This window comes from Salminus brasiliensis, chromosome 1 (genome assembly GCF_030463535.1).
Source record: "Salminus brasiliensis chromosome 1, fSalBra1.hap2, whole genome shotgun sequence".
Classification (NCBI taxonomy): domain Eukaryota; kingdom Metazoa; phylum Chordata; class Actinopteri; order Characiformes; family Bryconidae; genus Salminus; species Salminus brasiliensis.
The window spans coordinates 26837166-26856401 of record NC_132878.1 but is presented as its reverse complement, the minus strand read 5'-3'; the positions used below and the strand labels follow the sequence as shown (position 1 = coordinate 26856401).

At 38.3% G+C, this 19236-nt stretch overlaps 1 protein-coding gene across 2 annotated transcripts; it reads right to left on the bottom strand.

Moving 5' to 3' along the window:
- Positions 1-974: 974 nt before the first annotated feature.
- On the bottom strand, positions 975-19164 carry tpcn1 (two pore segment channel 1). Of its 2 annotated transcripts, XM_072676604.1 has the most exons (27): positions 15249-16433; positions 14970-15181; positions 13679-13803; positions 13399-13575; positions 13077-13190; positions 12793-12923; positions 12383-12506; positions 11572-11630; positions 11233-11332; positions 10825-10941; positions 10606-10730; positions 10032-10080; positions 9454-9517; positions 9271-9315; positions 9133-9189; positions 8822-8875; positions 8282-8354; positions 8062-8169; positions 7441-7512; positions 7234-7323; positions 6822-6937; positions 6691-6737; positions 5534-5602; positions 4831-4927; positions 4357-4493; positions 4128-4208; positions 975-3732 (listed from the first exon to the last, which is right to left on the bottom strand). In XM_072676604.1, the coding sequence occupies exons 2-27, from the start codon at positions 15061-15063 to the stop codon at positions 3634-3636; spliced, it is 2424 nt and encodes an 807-aa protein (XP_072532705.1). In that variant the 5' UTR covers positions 15064-15181; positions 15249-16433; the 3' UTR covers positions 975-3633. The 2 variants fall into 2 exon arrangements, with proteins under 2 accessions (XP_072532705.1, XP_072532706.1); XM_072676605.1 differs by lacking the exons at positions 14970-15181; positions 15249-16433 and adding an exon at positions 18569-19164.
- Positions 19165-19236: the final 72 nt, after the last annotated feature.

Sequence of the window (19236 nt, the reverse complement as noted above, 5' to 3'; positions counted from 1 at the left end):
TTTAGAAATAAGGCTGTAGATAAAGTTTGGGAAGGGATTTAAAAGATCTCAGAACAGCATCATGGACAGTTCAGGCCATCCTAGCAAGTTCAGCCCAAGTGCAAAACACAGAGTACATGAAGAAGTCTCCAGCAATGCTAAAACATCATCACAGGATTTACAGGTAGCCCCTACCACAGTTTTTCATGGGAGGTGGGATTACATATAGATTTTTTATTTCTTAATAAAAAAATAAATATTTAACAGGGAATGTTTCGTATATCTTGACAAAAATGGTTTTCCCTAGCACTGTTGTATGAAACAAAGTATAGTACAAAGAGCAGCAAATGTGTACTTTGGGTCAAGGTTGTATCGCTGCTATCCTGAAATCATGTAAATGGCATAGGTTTGATTTTGACATTGGCAGGGACATAAAAGCAGTCCACAGGAGATCTCTGGAAGCTAAGGATTTTTGCATTCCTATTGACTTCTAACTGCAATTTCATGTCATCTAGAGCCTTTGTTTATAAATATGGAAGCCAACACTCTCATAAATGCAGTGTTTTTTCTTTCAGTATGTTCATCAAACAATAATTACACAATTTTGATTGTGTTAACCACCAGCATCACAGTACACAGCTTTCTGTACTACACAACAGAAAATCGGAAACAAGTAAACATTAATAATTGAAAACACAACACTGTGCAGGGATTGACTTTTTGAGGTTTTTAGTCTATGCTGAATTCAGTCATTATTCAAATGTACCTGTGACCCTAATAAAATATTTTAGATACAATTTCCATTCATTAATAAATAGAATTTATTTAAAACATAACATGGAAAAGGGCCCAGAGTGGACTAGCGCACTAAGGCCACAGGACCGCTGGTTCGAAATCCAGGTCCTGCCATCAGCAGCCAGTGCCTAAGCGAGCATAGTTGACCTCTAAAGTTGGGGATTTTATTTTATGTTTTCAGTAAAATGTGTCTCTGTAAACAAATTTTATTTATTTATTTATAAACATACTTATTTACATATAGCACATCAACATCATTTGGCCAGGGGTGCAGGATCATTTGTAGCTTCTTGTAAATTTGTCAGCAGTCATTATGGTCAGTGATGTTACTTTACTGATATGCTCACAGAGCACATAGTGGCCACCATAACGGTAGAATAAGCCATATACATTGGTCAATCTATGACCAAGAAACCACACAACAATCAGAGTTTCAAATGACTTCTAAATTTAGTAATTTTAAGTAATTTTAATCGTCAATTCGAACCATGCATCAGAAGAAAGGACGTCGTTGCCAGGCTTCATTAAAATGAATCATTTAATAGATTCAATACATTATCATACATGTACAAAAGAACAAGTATAGAAAAGTTTAATGGTTTTGAGACGTGTGGAAACCCTTGGTTTTGTGATTAAACAGTGAGGTTTGGGGGAGGGGTTAGTACTGCCATTTACAAAAGCTTAGTGTTGCAGCATGTTCAAGAGCATCAGCACTGCACGTCTTGCACCTCAGATTAAACACGAAATTCAGATGCCAAAAGTGCAGCAGGGATAACAATGAACATAGCCTCAGTTAAACCTAACATTGTCCCACAGGAGGCCTGAGTAGCTTTCATTCTCATAGCTATTTTTGCTGCCACATAAGTTATACAACTAGTAAGCAATTCTTCTTTGCAAATATGAGCATATTTATATAGGATGTACCTTTTGCTAGAATGTAATACTGAATAGTACTATAAATAGAGAAGGGGTGTTAAAAGTACTGCAGCTTATCAGAGGCTTTTACAAGTCTGTATGTTCAATATTGCCAGACTCCACATACCCATTCTGAATGCTAATCATGGACGAGTCAATTGCGTACCTAAGTCTTAACCACAAACCAAAAGCAAAAATGAGCTTACAATACATTTAGCCAGCTGCCATTAACAAGAATCACAGCATACATTCTCTTCAGCATGTCTGCATGTTCGACTTATTCCTTTAACCATTAAAAGAAAAACCATAAAACCGATAGCAGGTCAGCCGACAGGTGGAAATGCAGCCCTGTATCTGAAAAGCCCTAGAAGCGTGAACCAATTCAATCATTGTTATCAGTATTAGCATTCGGGTTTATGGCTAGATTTGTGACCGCGTTGGCCCAAAAGTGTTGCTTATAGAAATGGGTCGACAAAATTAAATAAATTAATAAACTCTGCACAATTTTCCCCATTCATGCAAAGATGTAGTCGATCAGCCAAGTCTTTTGGTGTACAAATTCTGCTCCATTAGTTTTAGTTTTTGAGCTAAGAGACTACTGTTGCTAACACATAGAAACAGAAGTTAAAAGTCAATCAAGTATTTATTATAAATATCCAGGCCCACACATTTTCACTAATAGTTTGGAGAGCAAGTATGCTAGCTAGCTAGTGTAACAGCAAATGTAGGTGAAGCTTAAGTAGTGTACAGATCACACTCCTTTAAGACTTTTTGCTCCACAAACCACGCTTCAGTTTTAAATAAAATGAATAAAGTAAAGTGAATGTTACTGAAGCTGTAAAAACATTTTATGCATCAATTATTTCAAATATCTGGTGTTCAAACACTGTTCAGCCATACTACTGCTTACTGTCAGCAATGTGACACTATATGCATTATCGAATATATCAAGTGTGTTGCTTAGTTAACAGTCACTTAGACATCTACGCAAGTGGTTTCCTTGCCATGCGGTTTGTAAGGAGTCTGTATTCACCGAAAAAAAAAATTGGGTGACAATTTTTTGTTTGCAACTTTAGCCTTGTAGCTCCTGCACGAAACTAAAGAAGCACCAAACGCCTTGGCTGACCGACTATGTGCAGGGTAAGAGATGTATCCCTTAAATTGGATTTTTTTGCAGAGCCATTCCTTGAAAATAAAAGAAATAAAATGAGTTTAATAAAATAAAATGAATTAATCTCATATGTGACAACATTCTGTATTATCGGACAGCATATCTGATGGATGCCTTAACATGATGAAAACAGTCAAGTCTCTGCATCAGCCCACTATAGCTGGATCTGTGTGTGTGTATATATATATATATATATATATATATATATATAAAAAACACCCCTTGTCTTGCACACACAAGTGCTATTCGCACAACGCCTCGGATACATTTCAAGTCATTTATCACAAAACAACAATCCATGCGCTGAGCTCATGATCAATCCAGACTCGTCCGTGGATCAGCCCTCGTCTAGTCAACTCTCAAGAGAATCCTTTGTTTGAAAGGTCATGAATGTGCTTTCAAAAGAGGGGAGAGAACAAAAATGGTTCTTGGACCCTAGTGCAATCACGTGACTGGTCTTCAAGCTTCCCTGATTGGTCGCAGAACTGTAGGGTCGTGTGGAAATTAAGGCTTCCTGCATGCTCAATGCTCCATGGATTTGAGGGACCAGGAAGCAGACGGAGAATACAGGAAGGGGTTGTTGCCATGGGGACCTGCTAGATGGTGCATTCCCATTGTGAGGTGGAGGAAGACAATCACAAACTTTTTCATCTGCATGTGACTGGAAGGTTTCTCTATAAATAAAGGCCCATGAAAAACTATTAGGAGTGTGTAAAGAAGGAGCATCTGATGTGTGTCAGTGCATGTGTTACGATGGTGTCCATGTTCATGTGTTAGTTGATGCTCTGCAAGGCATCAGGGCTGTCAAGGTCCCTGTGGAGTGAACTGTCAAGCTGAGGTAGATTGGTTCTGGAATATTCTTCATACCATTCCTGTGAACAGACACAAATTCACACACATTTAAAAGCACACAATTCAACGACATGAGCACAAAGCCTCTGCTACATTAGGAAACCCTTGGATAACCAATGTTTAAAACTGTGTAGAATTTACATACAGTCGTGTTTAAGTTATATTTACAGTACTGAGCTTTTGAACAGTGTCATTCTGGTGTGACTGGAATTCAAATCATTCACCTCAAAATTCCACTTAATTTGTTTTATTTTTATTTTCATGATGTATCAAAGGAATCTGGTAGACTACAATTGATGGATATAGTATATATTGTATGCTAGAACCACACCCACAATTTACAGAAATAATAAAGTTAGGCTATATATTACAAATACTACACATTAAAAGACTTGCAATGCAAATAAGAACTTGCCTGAATCTCTTCTTGGTACATCTTCATACTTAGATCACTTTTAGTCCGTGACCTTCGGCCCAGGTACACTAAACTAGAGTGCTGCATTCAAGAGAAAACACCATTACCCAGCATGCAACATGAACTAAAAGTTCCACACTACACTATCGATGCATTCTTTACAAAATGATCAATAAGAGTTCATTTTTTTATTATTTTTGTGTGTAAATGTGTGTGTGTGTATTCTCACCCCACTCCTCTCCATGGCAACACACATTTCCTGTAGAGAGCTGATGTTGGTTCCAGCTAGTGTGTGCTTGTAAAGCTCCAATGTCTGCAAAGCTTCAGCACGGGTCACCTCTGCTTCAAACACTATACCCTTCTCATCTAAGACACATACACACACACATACACACACAGTATTATAAAAGGGACACATTTCTATACTATACCATATTTTGGCCAAAAAGCACCATTTATAGGAGTGACCTCATAGCCAATAAGGGTCTCTAATTGGACAACATTAGGGAACATAAAATGATTCAGCTGCACCTATTTTTGAATGTAATGAATTATAATTCTAATGAATAAAGCATGCACTATTTTTTTTCTAAATAAATTAGAGGTTTTATGATGCACTGAATCCTTCATCCTAAATATTCACCATCTAATGGTTGTGAGGTTGCACATCTGGTAATTATGATTATTAAATTTAGTTTGAAACCTTCTGGGTCGTCTAGCGGCTCTCTGTTCTTCCGACTGTAGTTCATCCGGAAGACAAAGGCGTCAAGGATGAATGCCACAATTATTGTCATGACAACCTGCAACAGAATAAGATGCAACTCACAGTGGGGTAGTTGTTAGTGACATGCAAAACTTTAGTCTTTCAGGTCAAATGACATGTTGATGTTTTCAATAATTCCCATAAGAGACTGTTGTTTATTTACTGAATGTAAAAGAAGAATAATGCCATGTATAAAGATTACATCCACATTTTTATTTTCTGCATTATTTCTTGTTAAATTTAGTAAATAAATAAAAACATTTTTTAATACGTTTAATATTCAAATTACTTTGTTTCCTGTAGAAGATTTGTCAAAACATCAACACAGAATTTCTTTCACATATTACATGCACCAGCTTTTCACCAAAATTTGCAACACCACAAAATCACTATAATACCAGAGGAGGGCAGCAGAAGGACAGGAAAGCAAACACACACTGCTACATTTAGCACTTCTCCAATGGGCAGCACAGTAAGAACACTCAGCACTAATCGCTTAACCAAATTTGGCATAAAACAGTTCCTCTCTACAACATGAGTATCAGGCACAAATTACATCACAGATGTAACAAATCTGTGATCACAGATGGGATCACATATTTGTTGCATTTGTAGACAGATATGAAATCTAACACCCGCTCACCATGGTGACAATGTAGAAGGTCATAAAGTACAGCCGGCTCCAGTGTGTCGTCTGCGATGTCACACCTTCCTGTAGAATACAAATAAAAGTTTAATCAGGTGTTGATACCAGTGTATTACTCCTGATCACATTTTACTCCACCTCCATGTTCATTTATGTTTCGGCAAGTTTTTGCAAATGATTCTCATTTAGTTTAGTCTTACATTTAAATGAACGCAGCCCCGCCTCCGAAAGAGAGCAGACAATAGAACAGAATAGCGCAACCAGCTAAAATACTGGGTGACGTTTACTCTTCTTACCAAACACGCAGATAAACAGAATAGGCAAAATGCATGTCAGCAAAAATGATTGAGGTCATGTCCATAAACTGTATAATGAGTCAATAACAGGCCTAACAATCACTCTTTCTGGATGGATGCTTTACTTCTATTCAGAAACATTTTAAACAAATAATCAATACATAATGATGAGTGTCAAGGCCTTCACACATTGGATATCTGTATTAAATTGAATGTGGATAACTGATTATCTCTTTCTGTCCCAAACACTATTTTACGGACACGGAAAAGCAAAGGCTGTCTTGTGAAGACATTCTATCAGTTTGTTTGTTTTTGTTGTGCTGTAAAATGCCACAAAAAAGCTGTACAGTCACATAACGCACAAAACATCCAGCCCAGTCATCCAGCAAGCATTTCGCATACTCAGAAGTATAAATGTGTCCTACTGGTATTATGATATTAGCTTTGCTCTAAATAAACACCATAAACACCTAGTATTAAGATATGTTAAAGCCTATTATGTACACACAGTATACACTCCAGCTGTTCGAATGTCTGCAAAGTCACTGTGTACATAACTAACACTGGCAATGTACAGGGCAGGGCAGCAGACAGACCTCACAACACACATGCACAGCTTTGTTTTTATACAATGTCAGAACAGGGGGTAATGTCTTTGTCCTACACATATATAGTACATATACCTGTATACAAAACTGGTTGAAGTTCTAAGTGTCCATAACAATGGACAAATGTGAACAAATCCTCTGCAGAAAACGTATACATATAAAATATACATTTTGTTTCCGCTGGAAATGTACGAAAACAAACACAGACAATGTCAAACAGAAGTGTGTGAGCGCATCTAGACACACTTACCATAGTAATGTACCAGTTGTTCACAACGGTCAGCTCAAACAGGGTCACTGCAGAAACAAAAGCAAAACTCAGCTTATGCGAGACTTACAGCACGGAGGACAACTGTGTGAAGGACATGTGTGAACACGAACCAAAGCTACTGAGAATGTTGTTGAAGTTGTTGAGATAGTAGTACCCCTCCTCCAGGACCGTGCGGTTGCCAATGGTTACGTTGATCAGCCGATATGAATCGGCGACAGTACTCGTACTGAAAGAGGAAGAGATGATGTTGTTAAAGCAATGTAAACTCTACATCACCACTAAGCTGTTAAATACACACGTTAGATATGATAATAGTGTTCTTACAGGAGAAGGAAAATCATCATTAATTTTAATGCAAGGTAATCAGATTTTATGACATATAGGCCAACATTGGACATAAAAGGATGATAAGCGGGAATTGTCTAATCTTAAATGTTAGAGATGTCATTCACAAACTGGAGAAACGTATTATTGTACTGTGCCAGTAATTCAATATCATTATGAAATAAATGGTGATCGTACTTGCAACAGTTGGGATAGATGACATCAGCAAAAAACTCCATTCCGACAATGGCAAAAGAGTAGTAAAAAATAATGAGAGTCAAACCTAGGCTGGAGAGAGACAGAAAAGATATTAAAAATGATTGTACACTTTCAGTTCTAGCCTATTTCAGGACTACACTGCAATTAACCCAGAGGTTTCTCTGGGTTAACTCTCTCCTCTCCTACCTGGCCATGCGGGGAAACAGCTCAAACATGGTATCCAGAACATTGCGGTAGCGCTGTTTGATTTTAAACAGGCTGAAAAACAAGCAAAATGAAAATGAAAATCCTTGGCTAACCCTGGCTTAATGACGCCCTGGCTGAAAATCCTCAGTGTGGCCTATGCAAAAGTTCAGGCACCTGGTAGAGTTCAGGCACTGTGGAACAGTGCACCAAAAGTCTTGAATCAGCTAAACCTTCCTTCAGGTTCTTCACAGTCCTTTGAAGGTTTTGATTTGCATTTCTTACCAGCATACAAGCAGTTCGCTCTTTGAGTTTTATTGGTCTTCCAGATTTCATCCTGGCCCCCACAGTTCCTCTAAAATCCCTTTATAACATTTTGCACTGGTGCCCAAACACATACAAGTGTATATTATTGTGTCATTATCCTATTAACAAAAAAAACATTCTAATTTCCAGTTCTAATGTTTAATTAATTAATTTATTTATTTACCTACTTTTTAGGGGGGAAAAACAAAACACATAAGCCAGGATAAAAATCTGATTAGATATTTTAGACATTTAATTATACAACTATGATGCATTTAAGTATTTTTCTCCACTACTAATATGAAACATAATACTTGCCGAAGGAGCTGCAGGGGCCTCAGCACCACGATGAAATAGAAAGGCTCCATATGGAAGGCCAGAGCAATCAATCCCAGAAAAGCAAAGACAGTCACAGAGAAATCAAACCTTGACGAAATAAAAAACAAGTACATGAATGGAAGTCTGGCTGTCCCAAAGGATCATGATCTGTGTGCGTGTGTGTGCGTGTGTGTGTGTGTGCGCGCATGGGTGTTCTTACAGGTTCCAGCCGGAGCTGAAGTAAGCGAGTGGGCCAAGGCCAGTGATTTTCAACAGAACCTCCACGCCATAAACTACAAAACAAGACAGAACAGAAGTTGCTGCAACTTTGAGAGAAATTCTTTATTTACTATGGTCATTGACTGTTTTACTCTCATTCAGTGGGAAACTCTAGAGAAACTTAATGAGTCCAATTTCTTCACACAATTGTGTTGGTGAATGGAACCAGACAATGAGTTTAAAGCCTTATTCATGTCAGAGGAATACATGCAAAGGTTTGTGATGCAAAACAGTCCCTAAGAAAACTTTATGTTTTCCCCCAATTTCCCACCTCTTGGGTTTGGATAGCAAATAAAACGGCTATATGTGTGTTGTTGTCAAATTCACAAGTTTCTGTACAATAAGCCATTTCAAACCAAACCCCAATCTGAATAGCTGTTTACCTCTCAGCCGGAAAAATAAAGAAAATCTCATGTTTCTTCTATTAAACTTTTTTTTTTTTTTTCAGTAAATAGTAATAATGACCAAAAGTCAAACCTACTTGTAAGGAACACCATGTAGTTCCATGGTACTTGTTGGGACCAGGAGAACTCGCCTGAGCAAAAACACAGCAGTTTACACACAGCAAATCACACCATCTAACATGAAATGGAAACTGAAAAACAAATGTTCATACAATACAATAACAAAATCAATACATTTACACATTGGAACATTCTTGCATTTAATGCTTATAATCACATCACTCTTTGAAGCAAAGAAAAAGACAAATGTAAACTTAATTTTCAGGCATGGAATAATGTAATTTAGGTGGATCTACACACACACAAACACACTTACTGTTACACTTACTATTTAACAAGTTGGTCTCCACTAGAATCCAGACTCCATTTACGGCTACAACTACATCTAAACAAGAAAGACGAATTATACATAGAAAATGCAAAATAAGTATATTTTATGCATCAGATAAAGTATGAAGAAACTTACAGATCGCATACTGGAAAGCTTTGGATTTTACCACAAGATTAATCCCTGCAGAAAATAAATATAAATGTAAATTTGTTATTGAAATAATGAATTCTTGACTCTAGAAAAGTTTATTTAAATATTTAGTCAACATCTAAATATGGCTGTAAAAGATAGTAAAAATGAGAGTAAAATGTATGAAACCTTTGAAAATGAGGAAGGCAGTGTGCGGAAGATCATCAAACCAATGTTCCCCGCTGCGCCGTGCCTAGCATACATAAACATGAAATGAATGTAACCATAGCATACACAATTCACCATGCAAGTTTCAATACAGAACTGAGTCAGGTTTCATCAAAACAAAAACATCACAATTCAAATCAACATAAGTAAACTGAAGCAAGTTTACACACTTCACATACTGCAAGTAACCAAGACACCTCTACACATACGCTTTGCATTCAAAGGGGAAATTCCAAAGATTTTATCAGATCTCTACACATGTAGGTGTAAAACATGTGTAAAACGAGATAAAGGTGTTCATGTTCATAGCTGTCAGACAATATATGACACAGCATCAGATCCAACTTCTTAATAGCAACTTACTCTTCCCTGTGTTCATTTCTTTCTTTCAATTGTAATTAAAATGTGTAATGAAGTCACTGTATGTTTAGTTGGAGACAGTTCTGCACTGTGATTAAAATGTAAAAGGACTAAACTACAAAGAGGATCTAAGAAAAAAAAGCTGCTTTGTGCAACACATGAAAAAGTTATAGAATTACCTTCCATTTTAGGCCCATCACCTCATAGATCTTATAGAAGTCTTGTAAGCTGAAATCCAATGGACAAACAAGTAAATGAGAAATTAAATAAAACACTAGAACATTAGAATAAACCCAAATAAACAAAATGTGGTCAGGGAGTGTGTTTAGTGTAAAACTCTATATAACATCAGAATAAACCCTAATAAACATAAAGTCAGTGGTCAGTGAGTGTGTTTACTGTAAAACTCTATATAACATTAGAATAAACCCTAATAAACAAAGTCAATGGTCAGTGAGTGTGTTTAGTGTAAAACTCTATATAACATTAGAATAAACTCTAATAAACATAAAGTCAGTGGTCAGGGAGTGTGTTTAGTGTAGAACTCTATATAACATTAGAATAAACCCTAATAAACATAAAGTCAGTGGTCAGTGAGTGTGTTTAGTGTAAAACTCTATATAACATTAGAATAAACCCTAATAAACATAAAGTCAGTGGTCAGTGAGTGTGTTTACTGGAAAACTCTACGTATATTTGTAGATGCTTGGGACTTTTGCATAGCAGAATATAAGTGTGTATTTGTGTGCACACCTGAGAATGGTGGTTTCTGATTGGTTAAGAGCTTTAAAGGTGAGAAACCGATCACGGGCACTCATTCGTGGTCGATAGAAACGTAGCAAACCATCAAACTGCTTCAGCGAGACTCCATCCGGCCTCTAAAACACAAACATAAAACAAAAACTCAAACCCATGCTTACATAACTAATGAACTTGACTATGAAACACATAGCCACTCCTTTCTGAGAGTACCTGTCGGCTAACCAGAAGCTGAAAGGCGTGTTCAATAGCAGAGCGTTTGTGCAGAAGAAGGGATTTGAACTTCACCCTCTCCACTCCATTAAAGGTGTCAAAGACCACAGCCAGAAGCTGGACACAAGAATAAACACAACCTTAACCAAAACAAATATAAAGCAGAAAAGCAACAGCTAAACTGGTGGGAAAATAAAGCTTAGTAAATAAAAGTACTGTATTGTGAATCTCCATTTTGTCATACGATTTTTTACCTTACATTTTAAACACAGCCTGCGCTTTACATAGTGTGGACCAATAACAATGCTCCAAAATAGCTTAGAACGAATTCCTTTCATTTTTTCTAGACTGCAGTAATACAAAGGTTTAAATACAGTATAAAGAATAGCTTTATAGAATAAAACAAACCAGGTTCATGATAAAGTAGAGTTCGATGGAGAGATAAACGATGAAGAAAACACACGACCAGCGATTCCGCGAGTATGCCGGCATCATCACGTCGGGGAAACTGTCAGTAAAGCAAGCAGACAGTGATTAACAACGAGCAAAGAAATACAGCTATAGTACAAATATACCTTTTTAAGGGGAGTTCTTTGATAAAGGCAATCTCAAAATAGCCATTTTAAAAACGGTTTCATACAGCACAAAAAAAGGGTTCCACTAATCATTTCTAGTCAAATCATTTAAAGAAAACGTTTAGAAAAGTAAACAGAATTCTACTACAGAAAAGATAAACAGTGGACTTACTTTGCAGTGGTCAGCAACACAAACAAACTCACAATGCTGTTTTCAAGCGTGTTAAAATACTGTAGGAAAAAAAAAGACTGTGTATAAAAGGCTGTAATGATTTCAGGATTGTACAGAACACAAACAGTGTATTTAAATGTAAAAATGTATAACTCATCGACCTCTTTGTCACCCTGCAGTCAACAATCAAAACTAGGCATCTGGACTATCACAGTAAAGTGGAAGGGGGTGGGTGGGGCTTTTGTTATGGACATGCCCGTGAAAGAACAACCAGGCTTTTTTTGTTTTGTTTTTTTTTAAAGTTCACAATTTTTAGGGCACAGGGGATTCTAGTCTGAATATAGAATTATAACGTGCTGTGATCCATGATTTGCCATAGTTTTCTGGTTCGACTACTTTTTCTATGAGGATCTGAAATCAGTTAGCCTAGAAAACCTTGTAAGTACAGTGTTAAGACCTGTTGGCATTTTCAGATTGTGTGGAAAACATTGACATTTTTTCAATGTTTTCCACACAATCTGAAAATACCAGCAGTGCTTAACACTGTGGGACAAATAAAAACGGTCCAAAATTTACTTCCATTGAAGGTGAAAGATTGAAAGATTTCTTGCTTTTCCCATTAAGCTGCTATTTTTGGAGATACAAGACTATAGCAACGTACATAAAAAGAGGAAAAGGGGGGCAAATACCTGTTCATATTAGAACCAAGACATTTTAAACAAACAAATATTGAATATTAAAAATGTATCAAACCTAAAATGTTGTAAATACTGTGTATTTTTGTGTGTGTGTGTACACATATGTGACTCACATGGTCAACTGGATTGGTTGAAAACAGACAAAAGCCAAGAATGGCAAAGATGACCATGAAGAAAAGCAGCAGAAGAAGGATATCTATGAAAGGAGGGAGTGACTGGAAGATCTGACGCAAGTTTCTAATTTAAAGAAAAAAAAATGAACAAGTGATGAGCAAACCAATACTAACATTAAATAATTACAAATAAATGTATAATAAATAATAAATAATATATAAATAATATAATAAATCACATTTAGATACTCATGTTATTAAAGTAAAAAAGCAGCTTTCCGAAACTCAACCAATAATAGCTTCTGTACATAAAAACACAGCTAAAGTTCTAAAAATACTGCTCACAATTCTACATTATAATATATATGTATGTATATATGCATCTAACCAACACGCCGTCAGTAGTGTACCTGCGCACAGCGCCACAGTAGCGACAGTCTACAAGGAAAATTGGTCTTAAAGCCCGAGTCACACGCAGGTGAGAGGTCTGCCGCACCAGGACCACAATTGCCTCGATGAACTGGATAAACAACACACACGTCTGGCACACACATGCAAACACAATATTAGTAGTACTTGGATTCATATGCATGGATTTCTTTAGAGTCAACTTCAAACAATTAACAAGGGATTAACTATAAAAAAAAATATTGATCACTATATATATATATATATACACACACACAGCACACACCTTCACCATGGTTCTCTTGTGTCGAATGAATGTGTGAAATCCGAGCCATCGTAGTTTCATACACAGCTCAAAGGCCACCATTACCAGTGCCAACAACTCCAGAGTGGCGTGAACCTAGAGCAGTCACACACAAACACACAGACATATATGCATACATTTAAAAACACACTCCTGCAAAGGTGCTTTAAGTATCGGGTACAAAAATTATCCTGTAAAATACTAGATGAAGTTTATTATAAAAGTATACGTTTCCAGAAAAAGTACTCAAAGTATGGAAAACTGCCCCGTAAAAAAACACACTCATTCACACACAGGTACATACATAGACATCCAGTCTGAGGGAGGGCACTGCAGGAGCTTCAGAGAGCGAGAGGAGCATGAGCAGCACTCCAGTCAGCAGTTCCATCAGGTAGAACAGGTGATTATGGGCAAACAGGTATGCGCTCAGTGCCCGCGGACTCCGGGGGTGGGTATAAAACTTGTCATTATTCTCCCCTTCCTGCGAGGAAGACACAGATATACACACACACAAATTACACACACATACAAGTATGCAGGATTAACTGCCCACTTATAATTCAAATGTACTGAGCTGATACTACCTGGAGATATATGGCGGCTTCCTGGTAGTTCATTTCCCAGCTCTGCCGCAAAGAATTCTGGGCTCTAGAGTCCGGGGGTCCAGGAATGTTAACATTGTTCGCAGTATCGTAGTTCCCCACTCCATCTGTTTATAACACAAACAAAAGAAAATAAACTACAATAACGGTCAAAACAAAAATCTCCAAAATGTCAACTTCACATCCCAATAATAATACATCGACAGGTGTAAGAACTGCATTGATACAACAGAATGTTTCATGTTATTTAGACAAGAAAAGGGAAAAAAGGTTTGCAGGTTTTGAAAATAAAAACAATAAAATGTTGAGCACCACCTCAATATAAACAAGAAACTCCAAATGTCGCTGTCAGACCTAATCTCAAACCTAGTGCTTTTACTTTCCCTTACTTTGTCAAGCAGCAGATTACCTGCTTTAGACAGCTGAGAAAACTTAAACCTAACCTAGTACTCGCATATATACACTATATGGACAAAGTTATTGGGACAGCTTATCATACACTGTTTCTTTTGAAATTAAGAGTATTTGTTTAAAAACAAAACTGTCTCTACCGTTGTGAGGACTTGATCACATTAATTACTAAGATTAAGATGTTGAATGACTCCCTCCCAAATCTCTATATTAAACAACCAGAAACACACAGATATACCTCCCAGAGGTTGATAAATATAGTCTGACTCAAGAGACCATCTCAGTAGCCTATTTTGCAGTAGCCCTTCCCTGACATTGAAAATATGCATTTAAAAAAAACTTTACTATAAAACAAAAACCTAGTTGTCAAAAGAGTGATTGTTATAAATAACAAAGTTTTGGGGTGCTTCAGTGTAGTGATACAGATGATAAAATATGAAATGAAAAACAAACATCTTTGTACCTTCTTTCAAACAGAGACACTTGATGCATTCAGCTTTAACAGACTAAAAGGAGACCAAGTCTGTTCTATAACACGTGTCTAATAATAGAGAGCGGACCCTTTTAAAAGAGTGGAGAGTGGAAAAATGTTTTTTGTTTTTTTTAAAGACTATTTTTAATAATTTGAAGATGTTTATACTTTTTTTGAAGGAAAGTAGTACACTACAAATATATAGTCATTTTAAATGTTGTATATTTAAATCTTTCATATTATTAAAAACATTAGTTCCCAATTTTTGATTGGAAGGGTACATGAGAAACTAATACTGTATATTCTGTACAACTTCAGTGCATTTATTTACTGAAAGTAAAGTTATTAAAACCTGAGACGAGTCACACACATACATATAACCCCACATACCAGCACATCCACACGGTTGGTAGAAAGAGGACGATTGGAAAGGCCATTCGGGCAACCACTCAGCCCTACTAACGTGGTTACCGCCGGTTTCCATGACAACCACTGTAGATGATGGCACCGGGGCGGCAGTAGTAAGGGGGTCAAAACCAGTTAATCACCAAGCGTCAACTGTGTGGCGGCATCTTTGAGTGTGAATGCTGCAAGTCCCCCTTCTGAAAAATAAAAAAACTCAGCCTTCCAAAAATCCCAAAAACATTAAAGCCAGCGGAAATGTATTACCAAATATCCAACAGCGCTGCGCCTCAATTCCCAGATCCCTCCACAGCATCAGTCCACACCTTTCCACCTCAATCAAATAAACCAGCGTTCCTCCAAAGAAGGAAAGAATCCAGTGAACCCTGCAGGAACCTTGGCAGATCTTTCCGTCCCATCTACTGGTCCTTTTCAAAGAAATATGCAATAATGTGGGGAAAGTTTTGATTACGAAGAAACCTGGAATCTTCCTGGACAGCAGAACAGGACGTCCAGTTCTGCTCAAATCTACGCCAACTTCTCTAGCTCCTCCACCTTCTTGAATGCCTTGGTAAGATGTGCTTTCTCTGCATTACTGTGCTACAGGCTGACGTTCTCTAAACCGCGGACTAGCCAGGAAAAACTTCTTCTTCCCGTGTCATTTCCTCTTTTCCTGTGCCACTTAAAATTGGCTGCACTGGTCCGTTCTGCTATCCAAACTGCAGCAAACATGCTAAAGCAAAGAAGACAAAAAAAGCTGATCCGTTCAGCTGTAGAACTACTCCTTGCTGAGCCTTATTTCAAAAGGGGGAATGCGGCTGAAGAAGAGCAGGTTCAACTGCAGTTTGGGTCCTGGTTTCGGAGAGAGCAAAACAGGATGCCTTATGGAGTAACGGCCCCCTCCGCCTGCCCCCGAGTAAGCATTGAAAAGAATGCTGCCCAGATTTGTGTTCCTTTCACTGTGAAGTAGAGAAGTCTTTGAGGAACAGAAAGCCACAAATCAATCCAACCTAAGTCCAACCTGTCAAACCATAACCATGTCCAGGCTAGGAAAGGTCACTCCAAATTTGGCAATGCGACTAAAGGTCTGCAGTCAGCTGATTGGAGTCAAGGCACTCGGTTCTCCCATCACGTTTGTCCACAACCATGAGATAAACAACAACAAAAACACATCACCAAATCAGCCTTGTCCTGCCTTTGTGATCCACACGTTGTCATGGCAAGCAAATAAACAAGACGTGGGTGCTAGCAAGAGAAACCACGTGGTCCCAGTCCTCCTGACACTGAACTCTTTTCTTTTATTCCATAAATAGAACAGCCACCGCCTCACACAAATAAAGCCCCACTGTCCGCGAGGCCAGAAACAGACAACAAGGACGCACCAGCAAGAGAGAGAGAGCAAGCAAGAATCCTTGTCTTTCCAAGAAACTTCCAATGCAGAGGGTCCCAGAAATACCATGCCCACATAGAAAGCAAAAAAAAAAGTGTCCGGTTTTGCGGTCCCTCAAATGCAACAGAACAGGGACAAAAACATCATGGGGCGTCCCATAAACAGCAAGCTACCTTTCAGCCAAGGGAGCACTGTGTGCGTGTGTTTGCGTGATGGTGGGGAGTGGACGGGGGCCACAAACCAGTGTGCCATCAGCCACTATGCTGACGCAGCGTGTTTAGTCGTGGGCTGCTGTTTGTGGGTGTGTGTGGGGGCGTCTGTACAAAGACCAACAGACTGCTGCGGTTGACACTCAAACACATGACTCCTACTGTCAGGAAACTTTCCCCTTAAAGAGACAGGGTTGTATTTTTGGAGGGTTTTTTTTAATGCCCATCTCCTTAAATCCACTAAAAGGTTCTTCTGTGTTTCTCTAGGACATTGCACATGGCACTGTTTACTTTTAAGACCAAATCTGAAGTTGAAATAGACATTTTCACTATTCCACACTAGTGCTGCTTAACTCATCACCCGAACCCCTGAGGGAACTGCATTCCTAATCCTAATCCTCAGGGTTTTACAAACACTCATTCAGAAATGGGACAAAATGCTCTTATGTTTATTACTGTTTAATGAACTGCACTGACAATGTCGGCTAAGTGAAAGGGTGAAATGAGAGAAGGTTAGTGTGCACAGTAAAAATGCCTAGTTATTACGTCCTAAAGCCACAGAAAGTCTTCCCAGGATTCCACGGTTAAACAACAGTAAAGTCCAGGCTCTGTTTCAACACTGCTTTACACGTGCCCTCGCCCACTACGCCTCACCACTCGGAAGTATATTACAGCTACATTACAGAAGTGGCCGGTCACAGCATCTAAGAGAAGGAGAAGCAGCGTTTTCCCCTCAGCTACACTAGCCTCAGTGTGCTCATCAGCTAGCCATGCAATCTTTGCAAAGAAAAACAATGTGGACCATCTGCGTTTTTATGGTTATTGTTAGCTGTGTAGACTGTAGCTAGTAAGCTGATGAAAATGTACCAGAAGTCACGTGACATATACATAGACATATGAAAAGACCTATATTATTGTTTTTTTTTATGTTTTTATAGGCAATGTGTTCAGGAAAATTAACATTTGCGTTAATTTTCATAAACCATGGACAATTCCAAATAATTCCCCCAAATTCCAAATAAAAATATTGCTATTTAAAGCATTTATTTGCAGAAATGACAACTGATCAAATAATGCAAATAAATGATTATAATAATTATAATGCAAAGAAGTTATCATTCTACTTTAAACAACACAGTACTAATATTTGAACTTTGAAAGCATTCAAAAATCACTATGATGAAATAACCTGGACTGTCAATCACAGCTTTCGTGTCTTTGCAGACTCTCCACTAGTCTCTCACATTGCTGTTGGGCGACTTTATGCAATTTATAGTCTGCAAATTCAGCTAAATCTGCTTTGTTTGATGACATGCCTGGAATAAAATGACTGTCATCCAGATGCAAATTTAAGAAATAAAAAGGGGTCTCTTCATAAACATTCATTAACATTCCTGATAGAGACTCCAAAAGGTTTTGATCACAAAGACTGACTTCCTGAGGAAGACTCACAAAACCAGCCTTTTGCAGGATGTTATAACTGTCAAACTGGGTGTAAAGTGCTGGCCATGTCCTTTTCCACTGTTGTTATTTGTAAACTGTAAAGGATGGAAATAACAAAGTCACTTTATGCCTTTTGGAAAGTAGGTCATCCTACTGTACTTGCTTTTCACAGTAACTGATATTTGACCTGGGATGCCAAAACGTTTGCATGCTACTGTACATCATCATCATAAAATAACGAGAGAGAGAGAGAGAGAGAGATGCAAATTACTGGTAATATATCCTGTCATGTAAAAATGACTACCTTGATTAACTGATCAATTTCAATACTGTAGCTATGTTATTGAAGAAAGCTGCTAATACGCATGTTAATATTCCTCCAAACCTTCATCAAGAAGAAGTTGCAGCTCAACTGAACCTACTAAAACACCCTGCTTTGAGAAAGCTGGAAAGCCCTGAATCAGGTCTGTCAGAGCCAGTGTGTGTGACCAGCTCAGGACAGGTCGGTGTTGTGCAACAGACCTTTAAAATGATCAGATACTCACTCTCTTCCGGCCGCTCCGAGGCCTCGTCCCCCAGCAGACCGCTGTTGGCCTCGTCCCATGTTAAAATGAGCGGCACGTCGTCATCCATCCCCACAACGGGCCGATGTAAAGCGCACAGCCCCGAATGAACACCCAGTACACCCTGTCTGTCTAACGCTCCGGGCTGCAGCACAGGTCACGCATTAAACAGGCCAGCTGGCTGTTTCCCAGTGGTCGAGCCAACTTGGATGAAGTTTGGACATTGGAGGTTTGGTTTTGCGCAGCAAGCTTCTTTAACCGGAGATAAGACTTATGCACTTATGAAGGAATATGCAATGTTGAAAAGCTCGCTGAGCTGTTTTAACACGGATCAGCCCGAGCTAAACCGGCATAACCACAGATAAGAGTGAAGAAAAGCTCATTTAATCCCCGCCACGGCTCTGACTGCTGCTTTACACTCGCTGTCTCAAAGCACGTCGTCTGGTTACATACCTAAAACACTTTAGCTTTAAATGTTTTTTATTCACTAATCCCCGATCATTTTCACTCTCAAACAACTGATAACTGCAAGCGCCAGACTTTCCAAAAACGTAAATAACAGATACGCCTTTTACGACACTGTAGTCCGTTGACGACCAAACTTGAGAGACATATTTTCACAATAAAAGCCCCGTTCAGCTTTTTTTAAA

Excerpts from the sequence above, each read along its gene's own strand:
- tpcn1 (XM_072676604.1), bottom strand. The coding sequence starts at position 15,063 with ATGGAAACCGGCGGTAACCACGTTAGTAGGGCTGAGTGGTTGCCCGAA. Across the intron at positions 10,731-10,824 it reads AGCTTCTGGTTAGCCGACAG|AGGCCGGATGGAGTCTCGCT; the intron begins GTACTCTCAGAA and ends TTTGTGTTTTAG. Across the intron at positions 8,876-9,132 it reads GGAGACCAACTTGTTAAATA|GCGAGTTCTCCTGGTCCCAA; the intron begins GTAAGTGTAACA and ends GTTTTTGCTCAG.